The 23,697-nt window shown below is 37.7% G+C and overlaps 1 protein-coding gene across 1 annotated transcript in view; it reads left to right on the top strand.

The window, feature by feature from the left end:
- DSG3 (desmoglein 3) overlaps nt 1–17,936 on the top strand; it is a 25,785-nt gene extending 7,849 nt beyond the window's left edge. Inside the window, exons 4-16 of the mRNA XM_034995809.1 lie at nt 1,001–1,156; nt 1,621–1,765; nt 2,433–2,599; nt 3,461–3,589; nt 3,881–4,066; nt 6,448–6,719; nt 7,341–7,480; nt 9,114–9,338; nt 10,938–11,189; nt 14,006–14,145; nt 14,462–14,525; nt 15,905–16,116; nt 17,319–17,936. Coding sequence (XP_034851700.1) covers nt 1,001–1,156; nt 1,621–1,765; nt 2,433–2,599; nt 3,461–3,589; nt 3,881–4,066; nt 6,448–6,719; nt 7,341–7,480; nt 9,114–9,338; nt 10,938–11,189; nt 14,006–14,145; nt 14,462–14,525; nt 15,905–16,116; nt 17,319–17,936 — 2,706 coding nt within the window. The remainder of the gene's footprint in view (nt 1–1,000; nt 1,157–1,620; nt 1,766–2,432; nt 2,600–3,460; nt 3,590–3,880; nt 4,067–6,447; nt 6,720–7,340; nt 7,481–9,113; nt 9,339–10,937; nt 11,190–14,005; nt 14,146–14,461; nt 14,526–15,904; nt 16,117–17,318) is intronic.
- Nucleotides 17,937–23,697: the final 5,761 nt, after the last annotated feature.

Raw genomic sequence — 23,697 nt, 5'->3', positions numbered from 1 at the left:
GCACAGAACAAATAACCTGGGATCTTCAACCAAAAAAATACAATAATAATAATATGGAGGGAGATGAAGGAACTATGGCTTCTAGAGTAATAAAAAATAATTAAGAGACAGGTGGACCAACTTCAATGAATATGCCTTATTTAGATCTGGATTCTAGCAAACAAATAGAAAAAAATATATGGATAAGACAATAAGATAAGTGGTTGGGGGTCCATGTATTCATAATGATTAAAACTGGGTGATGAGATATATCAGGTTCATTACAAACCTAACTTTATATATATTTGAAATTTTCCATATTAAAAAGCTTGAAAATTATAATAATAAAAAATAAAATAATAATAATAATAAGCAATTTATTTTAATAAATATATTTTTTAAAGATTTTATTTATTTATTTGAGAGAGAGAGAATGAGAGAGAGCACATGAGAGGGGGGAGGGTCAGAGGGAGAAGCAGACTCCCTGCCGAGCAGGGAGCCTGATGCGGGACTCGATCCAGGGACTCCAGGATCATGACCTGAGCCGAAGGCAGTTGCTTAACCAACTGAGCCACCCAGGCGCCCTATTTTAATAAATATTTTTAACACTTACTGTATAATCCTTTCCCCTTTTTCTCTCCAGCTCCCCCTATTTAAACTAAAATAAATGTCTTTTTCAAAAAAATGTTCTCTGTTAAGGAAAGGAGCATTCAGAAGTAGTCTTGTCAATATTAAGTATCCATGACTTTCTCTCAACCTTTTAACATCACCATGGTGGCCATAATCTGGGCAAACATTCTAGAGCCAAATGATTAATGCGTATTGGTCCATGCTGGTCAATAGAAACAACAGTTCGAAATATCTCACATTCCCAGTATTCATTAAGGCAAAAGTAACCATCACAGGGTCAGAAAGAGTGAATAAAATAAACAGAAGACTTAAGACTATGAAGGTAGAGAAAAGGGGAAGGAAAAGGTCTGATTGCTGATCACATTCACATTTTGGGTATTTGGGGCTGCAGATTACTTCAGATTTCCAAGCAACCCAGAAAATTACCTACCGAATTTCTGGAATGGGAATTGATCAACCCCCTTTTGGAATCTTTGTTGTTGACAAAAACACTGGAGAAATTAACATAACAGCCATAGTTGATCGTGAGGAAACTCCAAGCTTCCTGGTAAGTTTGTGTCCTCACGATTGGGCACCCTTGTTTGTGCCCGGTGGCTTTATAATGTGATACTCTTCTACTGGTTATTTTAGAAGAAAGATCAGTGCACGAATCAATCCACCAATAAATAACAATTTTCATCACTCTTTTAAAGAGCCTTCACTCACAGTTGTGCCCCTGAAGGAATATACCAGGAGGGTGCAGGAGTACGCATTGAAATCCAACATGCATCCTGCAAAGAGCATCACCCTCTTTGTACCATAAGACAGTACCAGCCTGGAAGAAGGGGCAGCTTGCCTAACAGGCCTGCCCAGTGTGGGCACCTTTTCTTCCTTTATCTACTTTTTGGGGAAACATTTTCCTTCTGTGCACAAAAAGTCTGTACATGCTAGTAGAGCTTTATTTCTACAAGTTTTAGTAGTATGCAAATTGAGTTTGTAGAGTAATAAGTAACAATTCCCTCCTTTTTCTAGATCACGTGTTATGCTCTAAATGCCCTAGGACAGAATGTAGAGAAACCACTTGTATTAACAGTTAAAATTTTAGATGTCAATGACAATCCTCCAGTATTTTCACAAAGTATATTCATGGGTGAAATTGAAGAAAATAGTGCTTCAAGTAAGTCTTTTACATTATCTACCACTTCTAGTTTTTTTTAATTTTAAAATACAGGTATCACTATAGTATATCATTTTTATAAGCTAATTTATTCTCCTAGTTTTATCAGTAGTTTTGCAGAAAAATTCATCCAAATATCCTGGGTCTTCCTTTCTAATATTTGTACTTGAGCTAATTATCCGCTGCCACTGTATTTCTAGGTCGTGGTCCTGTTATCAAGTCAATAGTATCTTACTCTCTATATGTAAGTCACATGAGTACCTGGTAGTCATAAAACTAAAGGAGTGGCCTTAGGTAGCCTGGATGCATCAGCTAGACTTTTTTAGATTATAAAGGACAGAGACGCACTCAATTACTTAGATAATTTGGGGAAAGGGGAGAGTGACAATGCCACCCATCAAGGGAAGAAATAAAGACAGAAAATAGTCTCAACTCCAACACAACCAAGGCTTAAGGACAACAGAAAGATTTTTACAGAAGGCAGCACAGTTCCACCTGATTAAGAGAGACAGTAAGAGATACTGCAAATGACATGTAATTTGTTTTTGTGCATAACAGATTTAAGATTTTAAAAAATAAAGGTCAATTTGAAATTGTGTTGAATATTTAATGTGAAAAGAATGTCAATTCTTACATATTCTTTAATGAGCTTCTTCTGTATTCCTAGATTCACTGGTGATGATATTAAATGCCACAGACGCAGATGAACCAAACCACTTGAACTCTAAAATTGCCTTCAAAATCGTCTCTCAGGAACCTGCAGGCACACCCATGTTCCTCCTAAGCAGACACACTGGGGAAGTCCGTACTTTAACCAATTCTCTTGATCGAGAGGTAAAGCAAGGCACTTGGGCACACTCAATAATAAGGTCTGATTGTAAGAAAGCCAAGAGAGGTGACCCCATTTTACCTGAGAATGAAAGGAGAAAGGAAAAGAAGTTCTCCATACTCAACTGGGCCAATCTAGGGAAATTGTTTGCATTTCAATATGGTTCTGGTGGGGTGAGATGTGTACCTAAGAACTGTACAATCAATTGTACCCTAAAAACAAGTATCAGCATATCAGTGGGAGGTCAAGTGGAAAGTAAAAGAAGGCATTGAGGCATACACAGACAAAGACTGAACTGTGACTAATTCCTTATTTGGTGGAGGAAAAGGAAATTTCTCAGACAATGGAAGAAATTTCTCCCTGGAATAAAGCCTTCTCTGATGTTACACTTTTTCTACTAACTAGTTTTAATGTCACCCTTGCTTCCAGAACACTAAAGAATCCTCTTTTTCTCTTCCCCATCGTCCTACCACCATAACCACCACCACCATTTTATCACCATACAATACCCTGTCAGACTTTATATTACTTCTATGCAAATGATTCTCCAAAAAGACCAATAGGAAAGCTCTGTAAGTAAACTTCCCTCAAATAAGCATCCCAGCATCTTCACTGCCCGTTTTTGCTCCAAGTGTACTTTCTTGCTCTAAGAAGTTCACAAAAAAGAAACCTGGTCTAGCCCCATAAAAACTTGTCCGACCATCCAGGACCCCAGATGCCTCCTCTAGGCTGGACAATGGAACAACTCATATGATCCTTCTAGAGAAGAATATTTTCACCTCTTCACCCATAGGAAGCAGGTAGTTGTTATTTGTATTCCTGGCACTGGAGATTAATTATTTTTCTTTATTTTTTCCCAAATTTAGCAAGTTAGCAGCTATCGTCTGGTTGTGAGTGGTGCCGACAAAGATGGAGAAGGACTATCAACTCAATGTGAATGTAGTATCAAAGTGAAAGATGTTAATGATAATTTCCCAATGTTCAGAGAATCTCAGGTATACCTTGCCCTCCTTGAAGAATAATTTATATATATATATATATATATTTTTTTTTTTTTAGCTTATATTTTGCCATTCTAATTCAGTATTTGCCTGTTCCTGGCTTCTATTTAAGTTCTCTGCACTTTTCTTAAAAAAAATAAGCTTTTGTCAAATATAAGAATTTAGTAACCAGCAAGAGGCAACACATAATTTGAGAATTAATGGTTAATGCTATTCAGAATAAAATATAATCTCTTTAGATAAAACCTGACAATAACTCTCAAATTCTGCTTCTTTCCTTTTTAGTATTCAGCACATATTGAGGAAAATACTTTAAATTCTGAGTTGCTTCGATTTCAAGTTATAGATTGGGACGAAGAATTCACAGATAATTGGCTTGCAGTGTATTTCTTTACCTCTGGAAATGAAGGGAATTGGTTTGAAATACAAACTGATCCCAGAACTAATGAAGGCATCCTGAAGGTGGTTAAGGTAAAGCCTATTTCCCTTCCATGGTAAAAATATTCCATATTAGCCCAAACTATCATTTCTACAAATAAACTTTATTCACTTATTAATAATAATACCACTTCTTTACAGAAAACTTAGAAAATACATAGAAGTAGATAGAATTTTTTAAAGACACACACACTACCTAAGGACAGCCTTTTTAAACATGTTGATTTATTTCCTTCCAAGCTACCCTACTTTCTATAGTAAACACAAATACACTAAAATACATATATTTATAGGTGTGCTTGCTTTAAGCACAAGAATGTAAAACACATTTCTTAATCTCATTTACTCCCTACAACTGAAGTTAGGAAAAGATAAAAATACATAATATTGCGGCTTGTGAATTTATCAACTTGCTTTAAGTGAATTTAGTTACAGTCATAAGGGGGGGAATGCAACTTTTTGAAAATGGGAATGTATAATTAAATCTGCAATATAAGGGACGCCTGGGTGGCTCAGTTGTTAAGTGTCTGCCTTCGGCTCAGGTCATGATCCCAGGGTCCTGGGATCGAGCCCCGCATCGGGCTCCCTGCTCCGCAGGAAGCCTGCTTCTCCCTCTCCCACTCCCCCTGCTTGTGTTCCCTCTCTAGCTGTGTGTCTCTCTGTCAAATAAATAAATATCTTAAAAAAAAAATCCGCAATATAAAAAACAGTAATTGAGTAATCCTTGCGTTTAACATGCATGGCTATAACAGACACCCCCCCATACACAGAATCCTATCTGGAATAACATGAGGATATTTCTGCTTGGACCCTGTATAGACTAGAAAAAATAACCACTATTTGAAGACATTCTTTGGCCCAGGACACTGGACTATACGTTACCTTCTTCCTTTATTTCTTTGAGTCCGGTAGAGTGACAGACCCATAATATCCCCTTAACAAGGAAATTGCTGGAATCCCCAATTGCTGGAGCTATGCGAGCAGTTCCTATTACTCTGCTTTTCAGAGAGAAGGCTATAACCATCACTCGCAAGGGTGTGTTATAAACTCCCAGCAATCCCCGAAAATGAAGCCTTCCCTCTCTCCTGTCTTGGTGTCATCTAGTCTTCCAAACTAGCAACCTGGGCCTTATCCTTCAATCATAACATTTCCTCACAACAGTCATCCAATTCTGCCCTGGAAACTGTTCTTAAAGTCTGGCCCTGGTCTTCCTTCCTCTGGCCTGTGATCTACTGGGCCTTGCCTCCTTGCTCCTAGATGACTATAATCCCCTCCTGATGGCTGTCCTTACCTCCTCTTTCTACTTCCCTACATCCTCCTACTGCCACCAGACTACTGCCATGTTTTTCTTAAAACCAGTGTGGATTATTCTGTTCTTTAAAACCTTTCCTTGTTCTCCATTGGCTGTGAAAGTGGCCCTCCAGTCTTATTGCTCATTTGCATCCCCAGCAACTTTTCCTCACCAGTGGGAATATAGGAACTATTGGTTCAGTTGGTCTGTGGGGAAGTCCAGGCAATGGCAGGTCTTAATGGCTCCACAGAGAGCTCTAATTGCAGCCAGGATTGATGACCAGCTGCTGGCCTTGAAGATGACCTTCAGTCTCCTCAGAACTATAGACTAGGCCTCTCACCATCTGCAGCCAGCGCCCTGTCACCTTCTGTAACTCTGGGCATTTGCAAATGTTTCACCTTTGCCTGAAAAACTCTCTCATCCTTCGACACTCAGCTCACTTGAAAGCTCTCAGAAGGTTTCCTATATACTATGGGACTAAATTTGTGCAGTCCTCACCATGATCTGATGAGGTAAAGTTTTGTGGTTTTTTTCAGAAGTGAAAATTTGAGAATCAGAGAAATTAAATATTGTGCCATGAGTCACACAAGCTACTAGGCAGCAGAACCAGGATTCAAGCCACACTACCATAGCAAACTTGGGATTCTTTCCATTGTACCATACAGCCTAAAGACACTATAATGATGTTTTAGTAGTCTAAAGAGAGGTCTGCTCTTTTGTAAATATCGGTTACCAAGCTGAGGTCTTTTTTTTTTTTTATTTGACGGAGAGAGACAGCCAGAGAGGGAACACAAGCAGGGGGAGTGGGAGAGAGAGAAGCAGACTCCCCACTGAACAGGGAGCCCGATGCGGGACCTGATCCCAGGACCCTGGGATTATGACCTGAGCCGAAGGCAGACGCTTAACGACTGAGCCACCCAGGCGCCCCCCAAGCTGAGGTCTTATGAGTTAAGAATTTTAATGGTTTCCCACCTCATCATTACAATGATTTCTGAAGCCGTCTTGCTATATAGAAATAAAAGAGGCATGGGACATAGAGTTCTCTTGTCCTGTTCTGGGTTTGCTGGATTGTATCTCTGTGATACTTCTTTCCTTCCAATTTTATTTTATTTTTTTACTCTAGGCTCTAGATTATGAACAACTACAAAATGTACAACTTGGTATTGCTGTCAAAAACAAAGCTGAATTTCACCAATCAGTAATTTCTCAGTATCGAGTGCAGTCAACCCCAGTCACGATTCAAGTAGTCAACGTGAGAGAAGGAATTGCATTCCGTCCTGCTTCCAAGACATTTATTGTGCAGAAAGGCATAAGTAGTAAAAAACTGGTCAATTATGTTCTGGGAACATATCCAGCTATTGATGAGGATACTAAAAAAGCTGCCTCATATGTCAAGTAAGACTGTTTTTATATTATTCCTTGATGTGGTTTTAATTTATAAGCTACTACAAAATAATACCTAAACTATCATATGCCAAGAATACAAAGAGACACAAAGTGGCCAACTCAAGGAACTGTCTAACTCAATAAGAGATTTATAGCCAAATCATTGGAACATATTGGGCTATGAGCGAAGATAACATAAGCATAAGTTAAAGTGGAAACTAAGAGAAGAATGCCTTAGCCTATGGAGAGAAATCAGGAAAAGATCTCACAGAAACTTTCAGTTGAGTTTAAAAAGAGTAGTTCAGCAGAAGACCAATCAGATAAGACAGCACATACAAAACATATATGCCCCAAAATATAAGAACACCATGCAATGTAGATGCTGTAAGAGCAAGAAAACAATTATTTTATTGTGCAAAGTAGAAAATTGAAAAAGCAGGCTAATACTTAAGGACTATGAAATACTGCTTGTCTGTGCTAATATGCTAATTTTTTACCATTGTTTATAAGAGTATATTTTGATGTCTTAAATTAACTATAAATACATTAAATATAAAATGAGTTATTTTCATTAAATAGGTAAACATTCCATATTTGAAAGAAAATTTTATTTTTTCTGTCATAAAACAGGTATATCATGGGACGTAATGATGGTGGTTTACTATTCATTGATTCAAAAACTGCTCAAATCAAATTTGTCAAAAACATCGATTGGGATTTTACTTTCATATTTAACAAGACAATCACAGCTGAGGTTCTGGCCATAGATGGTAAGAAAAATATTTCAAAATGGGGGTCTGGCTGGCTCACTCAGTAGAGCATGCAACTCTTGATCTTGGGTCCGTGAGTTCGAGTCCCACACTGGGCACAGAGATTACTTAAAAAATAAAAATCTTAGGGGTGCCTGGGTGGCTCAGTCGGTTGGGCATCTGCTTTCGGTTCAGGTCATCATCCCAGGTCCTGGGATCAAGCCCCGAACTGGGATCCCTGCAGGGAGGAGCCTGCTTCTCCCTCTACCTCTGCCTGTCACTCCCCTTGCTTGTTCTTTCTCTCTCAAATTAATTATTTAATTAATTAATTAATTAATTAATAAAAATCTTTAAAAAATATATTTCAATCATTTTTAGAGAAATGTTAACTCCAATTGGCATTTTTTTATGAATAGATTCTGATTATTTAACATATTACCTTTATCACTACATAAAGTTACTTACTTGGGGCCTTGGGTCTCAAATCTGAGGCAGCTGAACCCAGAAGACTGAGCATTCCAACTTCTCATGGAGTTTTTAGTACCAGTGAATTCTGTGTTCAGTCCCTGTGGTCTGCTGTGTTGAGGCAGAAATTTTGAGACCCACAGGAATTTCTGTGTTTGAGAGGATGGATAAAAATTGATACAGAAGGCCTGTCAGGAAAGCTCAACTCAAATGCGAGGTGCCTTGGTGAGTTACTTATAAAGTGAGTCACTTACAGAGACCTCATGCGACCAGATCATTGAACAATAAAATCTTTTGGAATGTTTCAAAAATAATATTCTTTGGATGCTTTGTGTTTCATCAAGTATAAATTAATTTATGCTCAGGCAATAAGTAAACAAGAAAATAAAACAAAAGAATAAACACCAAAAATCGTATCACCCGGGAGAAGAGCAAAAAGCACTAAGGGAAACAACAGAAAGTATTCATAATCCTACCATAGAGAAATTTTTGCTTTATTTCTTTATTGTTTTTGATTGTCAACATTGAAAAAATTTTCTTCAGTAAACTTTTGTATCTTGGATAGTAAAAATCAATCATTGTTTATTCCAAATACTTCGGCTCAAGCTTTAGAAGCAAAAATCTTTCACACAGTGCTGGGTTCATATAGTAGGATACATTTAAGAAAACTATTGTTTTTATGTTGATTTCATTTGTAATCAGTGAATTCATCACCTTACAGGTCTTGGTTCCAAGCATATTAAACTAATAGCTAATGCTACTAATTATAGACACCAGCCAAGTTGGCAAATTTAAATTTGCTTTTTACAAGATGTGGAAATTAAATGACATCTTTTTACTTGTAAGAATAACGAATATAATTTCTCATGAGAAGACACACTAAGTTGGCTGTATGAAAGAGATTTTTTTTTTTTTTTAAGATTTTATTTATTTATTTGACAGAGACACAGTGAGAGAGGAAACACAAGCAGGGAAGGTGGGAGAGGGAGAAGCAGGCTTCCAGGGGAGCAGGGAGCCTAATGGCGGGGCTTGATCCCAGGACCCTGGGATCATGACCTGAGCCAAAGGCAGACACTTAATGACTGAGCCACCCAGGCACCCCATGCAAGAGACATTTAAAAGGTTTTGGGGGGGGGGGGTTACAACATATTCTGTGTATTTCTTTAATTCTAAAATGTTATTCTTACAGAAAACACAGGTAAAACTTCTACAGGCACCATATATGTTAAAGTACCTGGTTTTAATGAAAATTGTCCAACAATCGTCCTTGAAAAGAAAACAATTTGTAGTTCACAGCCTTCTGTGGTAGTCTCAGCTAGAGCACTAGACAATAAATATACTGGCCCCTACACATTTTCTCTGGAGGCGCAACCACTAAAATTACCAGTTGTGTGGAGTATCACAACACTCAATGGTGAGTAATGGTAAACTTGCTTCCGTAAATGAAAAAGTTGCTGCTTCTTTATATTTCCAGAGGGATAAAAGGGCTCATTTGGGAACAAGTCTCTTCCAAGAATAACTGAAAAAACTCTTTAAAGGCAATGAAGATGCGGTCCTAGCCTCATGAATTTCTTCTCTCTTCAGAAGAGGAATGATACGATATGTTTGTACTATTTAATATTTTGTTTTTTATGTGCAATCTAATTGTTTTGTATTTTTAATGTCTTATTTCTACCTCCACACACACCATAAAAAGAATAGAGTCAGCCATCAATTCTATTGCAGAGCTGTTTAAATTTCTAAATATATAAACTTTTCCTAACTGGGCAGACTGTAAACAGATATGAAGTACTGGATGGGTTGCCCGTTCAAGGCTCATAGAAGTGGTACTTAATCTGTCACTAGTTAGGAATCTTGACAGCATGGTGGACTAAAATTCCCATTAGCTCATTAGCCAGTGGGAAAGAGTTCATCCATCCTTCCTTTTCTTCTAACCTTTATCATGCTAATTTTACATTTTTAATGTTTTCTAGTAGTCTCCTAGAAATAACCATTGGACTTAATAAGAATCTTCTCACTTTTCTCTGGTTCTTTGCTGAACCAATCTTGCTTCCCTCCATGAATGTGCTCTATGGTTCTCTAGTCATAGGTATCGGCCATTGCTAGAATCACCAAAGGGATCTTGTCCTCCATGGCCTTCTTTCCGAGGGCCTTATTGATCTTGGTGTAAGTCCCTAGTTCCAAAGTACTCATGTAGCTTTTGGATCCAAATGGGTTTACCAGCACATGGACAATGAAAAGTTTGCAAAAGAAACATCAGAGAGAGACAGGACCCAGCACTAGACATACCTGCTTGAGTGAGGCTGGACAAGGCAACAGTGGTTGGACTGAGTGGATCAGGCATAATATCAAAGGGCAGGGTCAAGAGTGATACAGTTGACACAACTCTGCAGCTTACAAGAGCTGCTACTGGAGTCCACTTAAAAAGGGACAACATAGCAATGGAGAATGATCAATGTTCGTGAGTTAGATAGGCAACAGGCCCTCACCTCAGAGAATCCCATACAACTGGCTTTTGGGCACATGGAATGAATGCTATCAGCAACAGCTGAGGTAGTGGAAGCCAAAGCAGAAATTCAGTCTTGATAAGTCAGGCAAAAAGCATGGATTCAGAGGGAAGGCATACGTCCAGAGGGCCACACGAGAGTCCAGGGAGTTGGTGCAGACATAGAGGAGATTGGTTAAGCCCCAGGAGAGGGAGGGGGGCTGATATTGAAATGTTACCTGCCTCCCATCATCCTTCAGGGGAAAATCAGGGTAGGACTGAGTCTTCATGAGAGGCAATAACAGGCCCATCTGGGGCAGAAAGAAGGACAAGGAGGAAATGCAACCTGATTTATCCAACTGAACCCCTTATCACTCTCAGAACTGCTCCAACCTCACCCTACTATCAGCCTCCCTATCTGTGACAATGATGCTTAAGGCAACCCTGGGTCTGTTAACAAAAATAAGTAGTTTTAAGAGCAAAAGACACCTTGTCCTGCTGTTGATTTGTGTGATTGTTTGTCTTCAGCTACTTCCGCACTCCTAAATGCCCTGCAGCCCCTATCTCTTGGAACGCACAGCATCGCCTTTACTGTTACTGACAGTCAGGACAGACAGTGCGAGACACCAGAGAGCCTGACTCTGGAAGTCTGCCAGTGTGACAACAGGGACACCTGTAGAACTCCTAGTGATAATGATCCCATAGATGGAAAGAGATCATCAGTGAGGCTGGGGCCTGCCGCCATCGGCCTGCTACTCCTTGGTCTTTTGCTGTTGCTATGTGAGTATGCCAAAGCTAACTTCTGTTTCTGATGGGGAATCAGCCTTTGTGGGGGCCTTCAGGTTGCATGGGCAATGCTATCTTCGCAATGTACAACCATTCCTTAACTGTGTTATGGGCAAAGGTGGGGGTAACATTTTCAGGAAGAACTGGACATGTTGAAAGTTAATGTGTCTCTTGCCAGCAATCTATTCATAATACAACAAAGCAAGTCATATATATGTTAGACAGTTAGAAAACAGCACAGGAGAATCAACAAGAGAAAAGTTAAAGCATGAACACTTTCTATATACTGCCAGTGATGTTCATCATCAAAATAATGCCTTTACCCATAAAGAAGTCCACAGACATAGAATAGAAAAAGAACCCCTGCCAAATAAATCTAGAGAAAAATATAGAGGATATATAGCCTTTGAGCTTTATAATGAACATTAATACATCATAGGCTCTGAAAAGTTATTGCTTAATCCAGCACTTTCTGAAAATAGCTGACCACTATATATACACCCTCTTAAAGGCTTTCACTTAATAAGATTAAGCTTATTGAGCACATTAGGGAAACTACACACATGTTGTATTTTTCAATAAAAGTAAAATTTATTCAATGGATAGGTTTCTAAAAGTTTCAATTAAATTAAAATCTTGTGAATCAAATAGTATTTTTAATGTAATAGGTCTCTATTTAAAGGAAATTCATGGCAAATTCTTATATAAATAAGAAAAATCCTTGATAAATTCACATTCATTTCCCAAATTTATTATAGAACTGTAGGCTTTTAGAATTAAAATGATTGTTCATGATAAACAAGTCTACTCCAGCCCCTTCATTTAAATTTTTTTAAAATTTGCGAAATATTTTTAAACCACAAAGTGCACAAAATTACATGACAAGCACACATATAACCATCACTCAGATTTAACAGATCTTAATATTTGCCACATCTTTTCAGATCTCTTTTTATAAAAAAAGAAGTTGATATCCATACATTTAGTGGCCTCCCACACATGCCGTATATTCTTCTTCTGCCTTCCCCAAAAGTGTTTACTATTCTGCAGTTAACATGCATCATTCCATTTCACAGCTTGAAATAGATTCACCTTTCAGTTTTTCAATATCTTATTTTTTTTTTAAGATTTTATTTATTTATTTGAGAGAGAATGAGAGACAGAGAGCATGAGAGGGAGGAGGGTCAGAGGGAGAAGCAGACTCCCTGCTGAGCAGGGAGCCCGATGCGGGACTCGATCCCGGGACTCCAGGATCATGACCTGAGCCGAAGGCAGTCGCTTAACCAACTGAGCCACCCAGGTGCCCTTTCAATATCTTATTAGTCAATTTCAAAACCAAAAGATTTTTCAAGTACATAGATGTGAGTCTTGATGCAAGCAGCCAGCTGGGAAGGGAACCTGATTCTGGTTTTCATTAGTTCATACATTTTTCAGTCTGCAGAAATGCACTCAACACTTTGAAAAACTTTTTCTGGATACATATATAAAAACCAAATATATATATATATATATATATATATATTGCAGATAACTATGATAAGCAAGATCTCTAAAAGACAATTTATGCCCACCTAAAAATACTCACCATTCAGGTGTACATTCATCACCTTAAAAACTAATTTGTCAACTAACAATATTCAATTCTTCCCACACACTTAACAAAGTCATAGAATTGAGAATGGCAATGAATAAAAAAAAAAAGCCTGTAGAAGTATCATTTATTTATTATATTAAATTTTAAGAAAATGCATTATGTCCAACCTATTTTATTTATAATATAGGACCAACCTAATTTGCATAACTGATGTAGCCCTTCCAGAAAATACTAGCAAATCCTCAGAGCACTCACTAGGGTCCTTTACTTATACTGCTAACTCAATTAATCCTCACAACTACCTGTGATGTAGATAATATTTATTCTCCCATTCGCTGTATGAGTTACTAGAGGCAAGAAAGATGATAAAACTTACCCAGCTGGTGAGAGGTGGAGCCAAAGTTCAAACCCTACAAGCCCTCACTAAACTACCTCTAGGAGGACAGAATTCAAACATGAGGATTCAATAGACCTTGAGAGGCCAGAGGTGGGGGTGGGGTCACTAACTACTTAGCTTGCCAGAACTTCCTTTCAAGAGAGAGTTTAGTATTTAGCTCTTGGTCCATTAGCATGAGAATGACGTTAATCTAAAGATTGCTGAGATGTGACGGATATGCACAGAAAGAATGAAAATTACCCTGACAGGAAAGGCCCTCCAAGCTAGGGATTCTTAAGTCACAATTAAGAGTGCAATGGTATTAGCTCATCACTCTAGTTGCTGAGGGAGTTTGCTGGTTAATTGCTATTTACTAAGAGATGAGTAGAGTCCAGATTACAGAAACATTATCCTGCCCACCTAAAATCCTGACCATCCAGGTGTGTATTCACCTGACATAACATACATTGCCTCAAAATGGACAAATAAATGCAATAAATATATATATATATATATTTATATATATAATATATATTACAGAAAAGGATTGAGGACCTGAACAACTGCACAACCATCTTTATCATTCATCAAACTGACTATTTCAAGAAAATATACATATCACAAGAATGATCCAATCAGTCTCCTCCAGTTTCATAATTGTATGAAATTTTAGGATGCTTAGTTTACATTTTATTTTGTAGAAACTAATTTTGCTTTCTATTAGATTTTCCTGAGTCCTGAAAATACTGTATTTTCTTCCTAATGTTTCAGACAATTGTCATGTCTCGTTGTTTCCAAATGATTCAAATGTTCCGATATTTTATTTTCCTTTATAACTAGTGGCCCCCCTTTTCCTGCTGACCTGTGACTGCGGGGTGGGTCCTATCAGGGGAGTGACAGGAGGATTTATGCCAGTTCCTGATGGTTCAGAAGGAACAATTCATCAGTGGGGAATCGAAGGAGCCCATCCTGAAGACAAGGTGAGGACCCAGTTTCTAAAACATTTATTTCAATCATATAGAGCAAAATTAGATTTATATTCAGATAGGAAATGGGGTAATGGGGTATAAAAATAAGACACTCCTTGACCTTTAAAGACCTTTGTGAGTCAGTACTGAAATAAATGGAGCCTTTTAGAATCATAGCTCTTCAGATGTCTAATCATAAAAATGGTTACTCCTGCAAGAATTTGGCCTTCTCCTAAAGTCACCTTTTGCAAAGAGCCACATTTCACCCATAGTACCATGAAATCTGGTTCATTTTGAAATATATTTATTTTTTGAACACGGTTTGCAGGAAATCACAAATATTCGCGTGCCACCTACCACTGCCAATGAAGCCGATTTCATGGAAAATTCTGGTAAGTGAACATCAAATGGATTTTTGAAAGCAATACTGGGTTAAATAAGAAATACTGAAAAATAATAAGTGTTCTAAATCATTCTCTTAATAATTGGCATATATGTACACATGCTGGGAGATGTTCCCACTGAAATAGGGTTTCAATGAAATGATTTACTATTAGTATATTAGTCAATTCCGGGGCCAAGCTTGGGTTTCTGTAAGTTCATTGAAATTCATTGCCCACTGATGCCACCATTTTTAATATCCAAAGATTTGTTATACATTTTCCAAACTTTAATAAACTGAAGTATATAGCTCTCAGTCAATTACTAATTTTTTAATTAGAAAAGATATCACACATGTAGAAAAATGTAAAGGAAGATATTCCAAATACTATGTACCTACCACTCAACTTTATTCTTAACTTTGGTAATATTTGCAGTTAAACCTCCTGTGTGCACATCCTCTATCCTACTGCCCTTCTTCCTTCCCCAGAACTAACAATACCCTAATTTGAGTTCAATTACCAATTTTAATTCAGTCATAATGGGACAAGGTTGTTTATGTTCTCATATAGGTGAAATTATTTCTTTGGTTTGCCAAAGGACTGTTTTATTCATATTGTCTCAGTGCCACAATTAAGGCATAAACTAGAGAAACAATAAGACCTAATGCCTAATATTAAAATTTATATTAATTCCATACTTAGCAATAGATTGTTTTTAAATGTCTAGCCTGCAAAATCTGCATGAGATCACCCCAAAATGTCTGCCTTTATCAGCTACCCCATCCTCACCTGCTTTTCCCATTATAATTACATAGCAAAAACTATATTCAGAATTCTCTAGAAAAAAATTAACTTTCCATGAAAGTGTAATGTAAAGGTAATAGGGAGAATAGTCATAACTCTTTAAATTTTCTTCAGGCACCAAGACACTAAATTAGCATCTGCTAATTTGCATGATTACATTATGTATGTTTCCTCTTTGATTTCCATATTGAAAGCAATATGATAGCTTAATTTTAATTTCTTTTTTCCTGAAAACAAATAAGCATTGCACTAGAAGCTTTCCGCGGCTGTGTGCTGAATATTCTGTTTCTACTTTTCTATTTCTGGCTGTTGTCACTGAAAATCTATTTCCTGTGTATATTTTTTAATTTGTATGTTTCCAGAGCTGTTCCATCTGCTAAGACCCTCTGTTACAGCCTCATCTGCTCTGTTACTCTCTCATTAACAGACCAGAGGATGTTCTTATTATCCCCAGTCATATAACTGTAATTTCTCCCACTTATTTGCTTTACTTGGTGTTTACCTATCGATATCAAAAAACAGTAAAAAAAAAAAAAAAAAAATTACAGCATAAGATGCTACAGAATTTTCTCCCCTGTTGTTAGAAGTTTGTACAAATACCTATGCTGGAGGGACAGTGGTGGAAGGAGCCTCGGGAATGGAACTGACCACCAAGCTTGCAGCAGCCACTGGACTTGGCATTGGTTCTGCAGGACAGTCTGGCACGATGAGAACAAGGCATTCCACCGGAGGAACCATTAAAGACTATGGTGAAGGAGCAGTAAGCATGAATTTCCTGGACTCCTATTTTTCTCAGGTAATTTGGTGGAAAGCTCTGTGGCTTTGTTATCTTATGTACATCAGAGATCTTTTTACTTGACTTTACTTCAGTTTTGCAATTCATTGTTGTTGCTGTACTTACAGCTTGTTAAAATGTAAGAAAAAAATAGGGTTCTTTGCCGAAATAATGCAGATAACCTAAGATGGCTGCCAAAATTGGGCTACTAGTCAAAAGGAAAAATGGTAGGTAGACACAAAGGGAGATAATACAGCAAGTGGAACCTCTTCCTTCTGACTGAAATAACAATGGAAAGCAAAATCTTTTGCGTGTCAGGATCAGCAGCATCCTCTTTAGAAATACAAAGCAGCTTATTTTGTGTTTCCTACACCATAAAGTATGTCAAATGTGCATGTTTTTCTGAGACAGGCTTATAGTACTCTTCACATTTTCAAAGGAGTCCATGCCCAAAATGCTGAAGAACCATTTAATTAATTACCCAAAAATAAAAGTGGGGAAAAAAGGGATGTGATCAAAGATCAGATGAAGTGTCAGGAAGCAGAGAACTGAAAGGAACAAGGGTTTAAGAACAGAGAAGACTTTAAGAGGCAGGTCTTGCCTCTTGGTTGGTGCATCATTAGAACAGATTTCATACAGAGTTTTGGTGTGAGAGCTGGTAAGTTCCAGGATCGGACCTGTTGCTGAGAAGGTGGAGCCTCACACTGATTGGCAGGGAGAGCCTGTTTGGGATGAGGACTCTTGGGATATTCTGAAGTGTGGTGTGGGCCTTAGTTATGGGTCAGGCTCCCGCATGGGTTGGGGAGTCTAGGCAAAGACCCCAGACTGGCTGAGAGCTGGCTTAGATGGTGCAAGTGGGATGCCTGCCCCCCACCCACAAACACAAAGACAAGCACACACAGGGACCCCCACACTTGGCCCAGTGAGTAACCTTCCAAGCTTTGAACACATTGGTTTTGTAGGTCTAAATCCATGTAAGTGCCCTCAAAACCCATACTTAAAATGTGAGCCTAGGCCGGACTCAGTTTTGAAGGAATGTCAACCACACAACCAAACACCCGATAATTTCTGTAACAAGATTATTGATATACAGAGTATGCCTTTACTTCTATGGATTACCTAAATTATGCATTCATGATCAGTCCTCGAGTTCTATGAACAGTATTGTATTCTTCAACTGAGACTCTTCTAAATTCATTTTTTCCACTTTTCTCCATCTTTAGAAAGCATTTGCCTGTGCAGAGGAAGACAATGCCCAGGAAGCAAATGACTGCTTGCTGATCTATGATAACGAAGGAATGGGTGCTCCCAGTTCTCCCGTGGGCTCCTTGGGTTGTTGCAGTTTTATTGCCGATGAGCTGGATGACAGCTTCTTGGACTCACTCGGCCCCAAATTTAAAAAACTTGCAGAGATAAGCCTCAGGATCGATGATGAAGCCAAACAATCTCAGCCGCCTTCCAAAGACAGCCATTTTGGGATTGAATCCTGTGGCTACTCCCTAGGAGTCCAACAGCCAGAATCTGTTAGGGGCCAGACTTTGTCAGGCAGTCAAGGAACTTCTGCTTTGTCTGCTTCCGGCTCTGTTCTCCAACCAGCCATTTCCATCCCTGACACTTTGCAGCATGGTAGTTATTTGGTAACAGAGACTTACTCGGCCTCTGGTTCTCTCGTGCAACCTCCCGCTACAGTCTCTGAGCCACTTCTCACGCAAAATGTAACAGTGACAGAGAGGGTGATTTGTCCCATTTCCAATGCTCCTGGCAACCTACAAACTCCGATGGAGCTACGGGGGTCACATAATAGGATCTGTCCAGAAGATCCTTGTTCCCGTCTAATATGACCAGAATGAACTGGAATAATATATTGGTTGAATATAATTATTTAGACCAAATTGTTAAAAGGAGCATAAAAAAGCTCACAGTGCTTGTCTAATTGGGCACTTATTTAGTACTCTCCTAAACTGAGCTTGATTCTTTTAATTTTCTAGTTGATATCCCCAAACTGGATATGCTGTCACTCTCACTTCTCAAATACCATTCAAGTGGTAGTAAATCTTGATGTTTTTTTAAAAAAAAAAAATCTTAAGATCATATCCAGTGGGAAATTTTCAATTAATAATTAACAACTTTAAAACTTCTGTTTTTGCAGTACCAAAGAAAGGTATTTATCACTTTAAATAAAATGCAGCATGTTTTAGTGGATTAAGCACTTGTAGTCAAGAGCCCCAGTTCTTGTCCCTGTCACCTTTTCTTATGTCACTGATAATAATGTAAAAGTCATAGGTCTTTGCTAAAGCATTTTGAGCTGCTTAGAAAAAGGAAGTAGTTGCAGCTGAGTTTTTGCCATCGTCTTGGTGTTGGGAGACCCTAAGTGCATCTTTTGCACAAGTTAAGGGCTATTGGCTTACGCATTAAACTTGCTATATCTATATTCCTCAATTCTCAAAATAAGACAGTTTGGTAAGAAAATATCGTAGAACATTTAGGAAAGTTTAGTATGGTGTAAATAATATTTTGTGTTTTTCTAAATTACTTTGAAAGGATCTATCCAAAGAAAATATCTTACACTGAGCTCCTTCCTACACACTTCTCAGTACAAAACCTGTGTTAAATCGTTCTCAAAAATTACTCTCTATTTTTTAAATGTCAGTGGGTAGATGTAACTTGCATATGACATATAGTGATGTTTATTATGCTAACAATGTCTACAGACTTTGTGAGAATACAAAACCTGGTTTTTCTCATAAGAAAAAGTTGCCTCTGACTAGATTAACATATGGTGACATTTTTGAATATGTATTATAAGCCCCATTTCAAGTCAAAAAGGGAGATGGAAAGGGATTATCAGTAACCTCTATTATTTTATTAAGCCTCACTCCTTTGAAATAGCTACAGCAACTTAATTCTCTAGCATAACAATGAACATTCCAAATTTATTACTTCATGCATGTTGCCCTAATAGCAACGCAGTTCTTCAAATCATCTGTGGTCATTCATTCCAGACCTTCAGCCTTTAGCCCCTAGGGAACACCTTCTTATCAACATTCTTGTCTTAGCTCAGTCTTTACAAGGTCATTGTCCAACTCCATTATCTCTAATTGTATGTAAAATACTCCTCTCTGTTTTGTTTTGTTTTGTTTTGTTTTGTTGCCATATTCAAAACCTATTTGTTTTTCCAGATGGAATGCAAAATAATAAAGTATGTTTTAACACAGAAGGATAAAAGTCCTAAGGATCCCGGGGTGGGGTGGGGGAAGACACCTCCTAAATGTCCCTACATCTAACATCCTTCCCTCTCCCTGGCGCCATGACTACCAGGAAGGTATGTACTAGGATGGCCAAGAAGTGCAGGCAATCTGTTCTTTCAAGACAAGCCCACTGTTTCAACAACACCTGCAGTGTGCCCAGTTTGAGGTGAGGGGAATTAGACCCCAGGAAACAGCTACCAGGTCCTGAGGAAGTTGTCTTGCTATTACCACTGAGACCTCTCCTTAGTGGAAGCTTGTTCTGGGGTCTGGATCACACATGGTTGATTTGTGTCTCTATGATGCATGAGAATTACATTAATAATCATAATAATCCTTATTTCAAGTTCAAAAGTGTTTTCAGGATCCTCAAAGTATTTTGGTGTTGACTCTTAAAACCCAACTTATCATGAAATGGGAATTTTCTGCCTTGCCAAACTACAGAGGAAACTATGTCATCGCAGTGAAGGCTCTGTAAGGGAAAAATTGAAATTAAATGTGTTTTAAAATGAAAATAGATTCATCTTGTCTAGGAGGACCTCAAATTGATTTGCCATGTAAAAGTAAATTCAAAGCAAAAATGTATCTGTATTTTTTCACCAAAACTAAAAATTGTTTTAAGCAAAAAAAAAAAGTTTAAAACTGTCTTTTTACTGGATGTATTATAAATTTTAAACAGTATACACTAAAACTTTAACAGTGTAACACTGTTGTAATAAAACTGTTTGGCAACAAACTTATGAGTACTTCCTTAACCATTTAGTAAAAGGTGAACTACTCTCTATAATTAATAGTTACTAAGAAATATAAGGTAGGAAACTGACTTACATATGTATTTTTATCAGTATTTTACATTTTTTTCCAGCCGATACCCTTTGTCCATCCTCCCAGAAAGGAAAGAAATACCTGGGGACTCCAGATCTCTTCTTCAGGTGGAATAGTGCTGGATGAGGTGCTAGATGAGGTCAGGGCAGACTTTTATTAACTAGATGCTTTAACTTGTTTATTATTTGTTTGGTAGTTTGGAACGATCTTTCAGGCAAAAGTTCTGACATGCTATGATGACTCAGAGAGCAAAGTTGGAGTAAAGAGAAGGTAAGGTTGCTAGCCTAACACGACGAAAAATGTACCATGGCTCTGGTAACAGTTATGAGCCCTAGCCTGGGTCTGTCTCCCAGTAAATGTCTTTTTTTTTTTTTTTTTTTATGTCTTCCTTTAAAGGGATGCCACAAAAAGTCCCTTTGGAACTTCAGATCTTGCCTTGGTTGACCTTCCTCATTCTTTAATCTGTACAATTCAACTTGGATCTGCTGTATGAGGAGCAGAAACTGGATTAGAGTGGATGTTGAGTGAAGAAAAGTGGGAGGCTTGACTCTGATGTTCCAAATCAATTCCAGGAAATATGAAGCCCCTGTAGGTAAATTCCAAAAATATCACCTGATCCTCCAATTTATAGAAAGTTTGAAGAATAAAAACAGCAAGATCAATGTACCCTAACTTTCAAAAATCAAGGAAGAGTGTGAAAAAAACACACTCAACTGACAAGCTTCAATGCAACTAACAATTAAGAAGCATGTAAACGTTAAGGATTTTCCCTTCTTGTTATTGGCAATTCAGCTTTTTCTGTACTCCTTTACTGGGTCTACAAAAAGTAACTCTGAATCAGAGATTATATGGTTTAATATTTGTTGGACAGCACAGTCTGAGATCATTATTAAGTAAGGGGGATAATTGATAAAGAAAAGAAGATAATGGATTTCCAGGTGCCAGAAGCAACACGTTTTCCACAGTGAATACTGAGATTCCTTCTGCTCTACCTGATCCCTCCGTGACAAAGACATGGGCCCTTCAAGGTTGGTGCCTTTACTTTCTTTTTCTTTTATACATAGACTTTCTTTTTAACAAATGCAAAACAGAAAAATCTAAATACAATGGACATACAATTAAAACTCAAGAAAATGATGGTCTAAAAGAACAAGCGCAAATGGATACAGTTACCAGAGCAGGAAGAAACTAGACACTGGTAAAGCCCTACCAGGGGCCAAGACAGTTCATTACATATTCTAATTTAATTCTTACAGTAACCCTGATTATAGTCAGGAAAACAGAGACCCAAGACGCAAATTACTTCCTCAAGGTCATTCAGTAAAGTGACACAAATGTAAAGGTTTATCTATAGGTATTCAGTAATAATAATACATATTATTACTCTGTCAAAATAATCTGCTTGCTTTCAGCTCCAAGACTTGAGTAGAGCATGAAAAATTGGAAGGAATACAAAGAAAACAATGAGAATAATTTTTAAAAGACTAGAAATCTAGATATAATTCTAAAGATTAAGGAAGCAGTACATTGTAGGCAAATATATCTATTTGGGCATAGAGGACAGGGCAATCTAAATATTTCTATATATATCTAAGATTAGGAGGTAGAGACAGATAAAAAGGTAGAGACAGAGGAATAGATAGAAAGAATGCAAATACATGATTTGCTGCTATTTTGAAGTATATGTGAGGTTATTTCTCAGGGCACAATGGCATCTCTTCCACATTTTTTTTTTAAAAGATTTTATTTATTTATTTGAGAGAGAGAGAATGAGAGAGAGCACATGAGAGGGGGGAGGGTCAGAGGGAGAAGCAGACTCCCTGCTGAGCAAGGAGCCCAATGTGGGACTCGATTCTGGGACTCCAGGATCATGACCTGAGCCGAAGGCAGTCGCTTAACCAACTGAGCCACCCAGGCGCCCTCTTCCACATTTAATAAGAAAAACAAACTACCCGAAAGTCATGGAATCTCTTTTCTGGTAAACTCCTTAAGGATTACTTTATAGCACACTATTTAAAAGAAGTTATGTGTGACATGTAGCTAGATATAAAAATAACTTTATATAGAGAGATTTTGATTCAATATTAATATATATTGTGAAATGATCACCACAGTAAGTCTAGGTAACATCCGTCACCATAGATAGTTACAAAAAAAATTTTTTTCTTGTGATAAGGACTTGTAATATCTACCCTTTCCGCAACTTTCAAATATGCAATTCAGTATTATTAACTATAGTGACCGTGTTGTACGTTATATCCCCATGACTTATTTATAACTGTAAGTTTGTACCTTTTGACCCCTTTCACCCATTTTCCCCAGCTCCCATGCCCCACCTTTGGCAATCACTAGTCTGTTCTCTGTATCTAAGATCCTGATTTTTGTTTTATTCCGTTTCATATTTTTTAAATGATAACTTTAAATGGGTCCTTCCACCTCAGTGTTTCCATGATTTGTGGAAAACAACACATTTGAACAACTACAACTATTTTACTCCTCAACACTATCTCCCTCTCCACTTTTATTCCATAAAGTGCCATCATATTTTTAAATTTATGCCTTGGAACATCTCTGATGTTTTCTGTGTGCTGAATTTGTCCTTATTAAATTAGCAAACAGTAAAAGTTGTGTGAAAACACAGAGCGGCAAATTCTAATATAAGCAAACACTGAGATTGAAAGAATATGTATGTCCTCATTTCTTCAGAAGGCAGAGGAAGTATTTATATTCTTTCATAACCAAGAGAGGATTGCAAAGAACTCTCTTAATTATAAAGCAGCACAGAATCAGGTAATCTTGTATCTATTTAAATGGGATAATGATATGGTTTCTACTCCTGCAAAAAGGCATTGTCACTAAGTCAAAAATGAGTATTTAAACACAAAAAGTGAGATTAACTTCAGTCATGTCTCCCCATGTCCAACTGACTATGTTGATAGTAAGATTTATGTGGTCCTGACCTGGAGGTAAAACGCACACACACACACATGCACGTACACGTGTATGCGCACCTCAGGTAAGCAAGTAGCTTGGTGTAGCTGAAGGAGTGTCTTTCCATCATCAGACCCATGGACCAGACACTGATGCTTGGTCTATGTTGCAGATACAAAGTTTCTGCATGCAGAGTCTGCTCTCTAGATTTATTAACAAAAAGAACAGACTCACCTAGATTTTCCACCCAATTTTCTTCAGTAAGGCATAATGAAAGACCTTGTTTGACCAAACTCTTAATTATTCTCATCCAGGGCTGACATCCACAACTTTAGATCAGTGGAAAACTGTGTCATAGGAAGTGGAAGGATTAGTCAAAGAGCACAACGTTTCATTTAGACTAGATGAGTAAGTCCTAGAGATCTACTGTATAGCACAGAACTGATAGTTAGCAATACTGTATTGTATACCTAAACTTTGCTAAGAGGGTAAATCTTATGTTAAGTGTTCTTGTCACTAATAATCATAATAATAAGAGAGAGGGAGAAAACTTTTGGAGGGGATGAATAGGTTCATGGCATAGACTGTGGTGATGGTTTCA

Source organism: Mirounga leonina, unplaced genomic scaffold, assembly GCF_011800145.1.
Source record: "Mirounga leonina isolate KUSES-001 unplaced genomic scaffold, KU_Mleo_1.0 Mir_93, whole genome shotgun sequence".
NCBI lineage: Eukaryota > Metazoa > Chordata > Mammalia > Carnivora > Phocidae > Mirounga > Mirounga leonina.
Note: the sequence above shows the minus strand (reverse complement) of the source record. Positions and strands in the feature narration are given on the sequence as shown.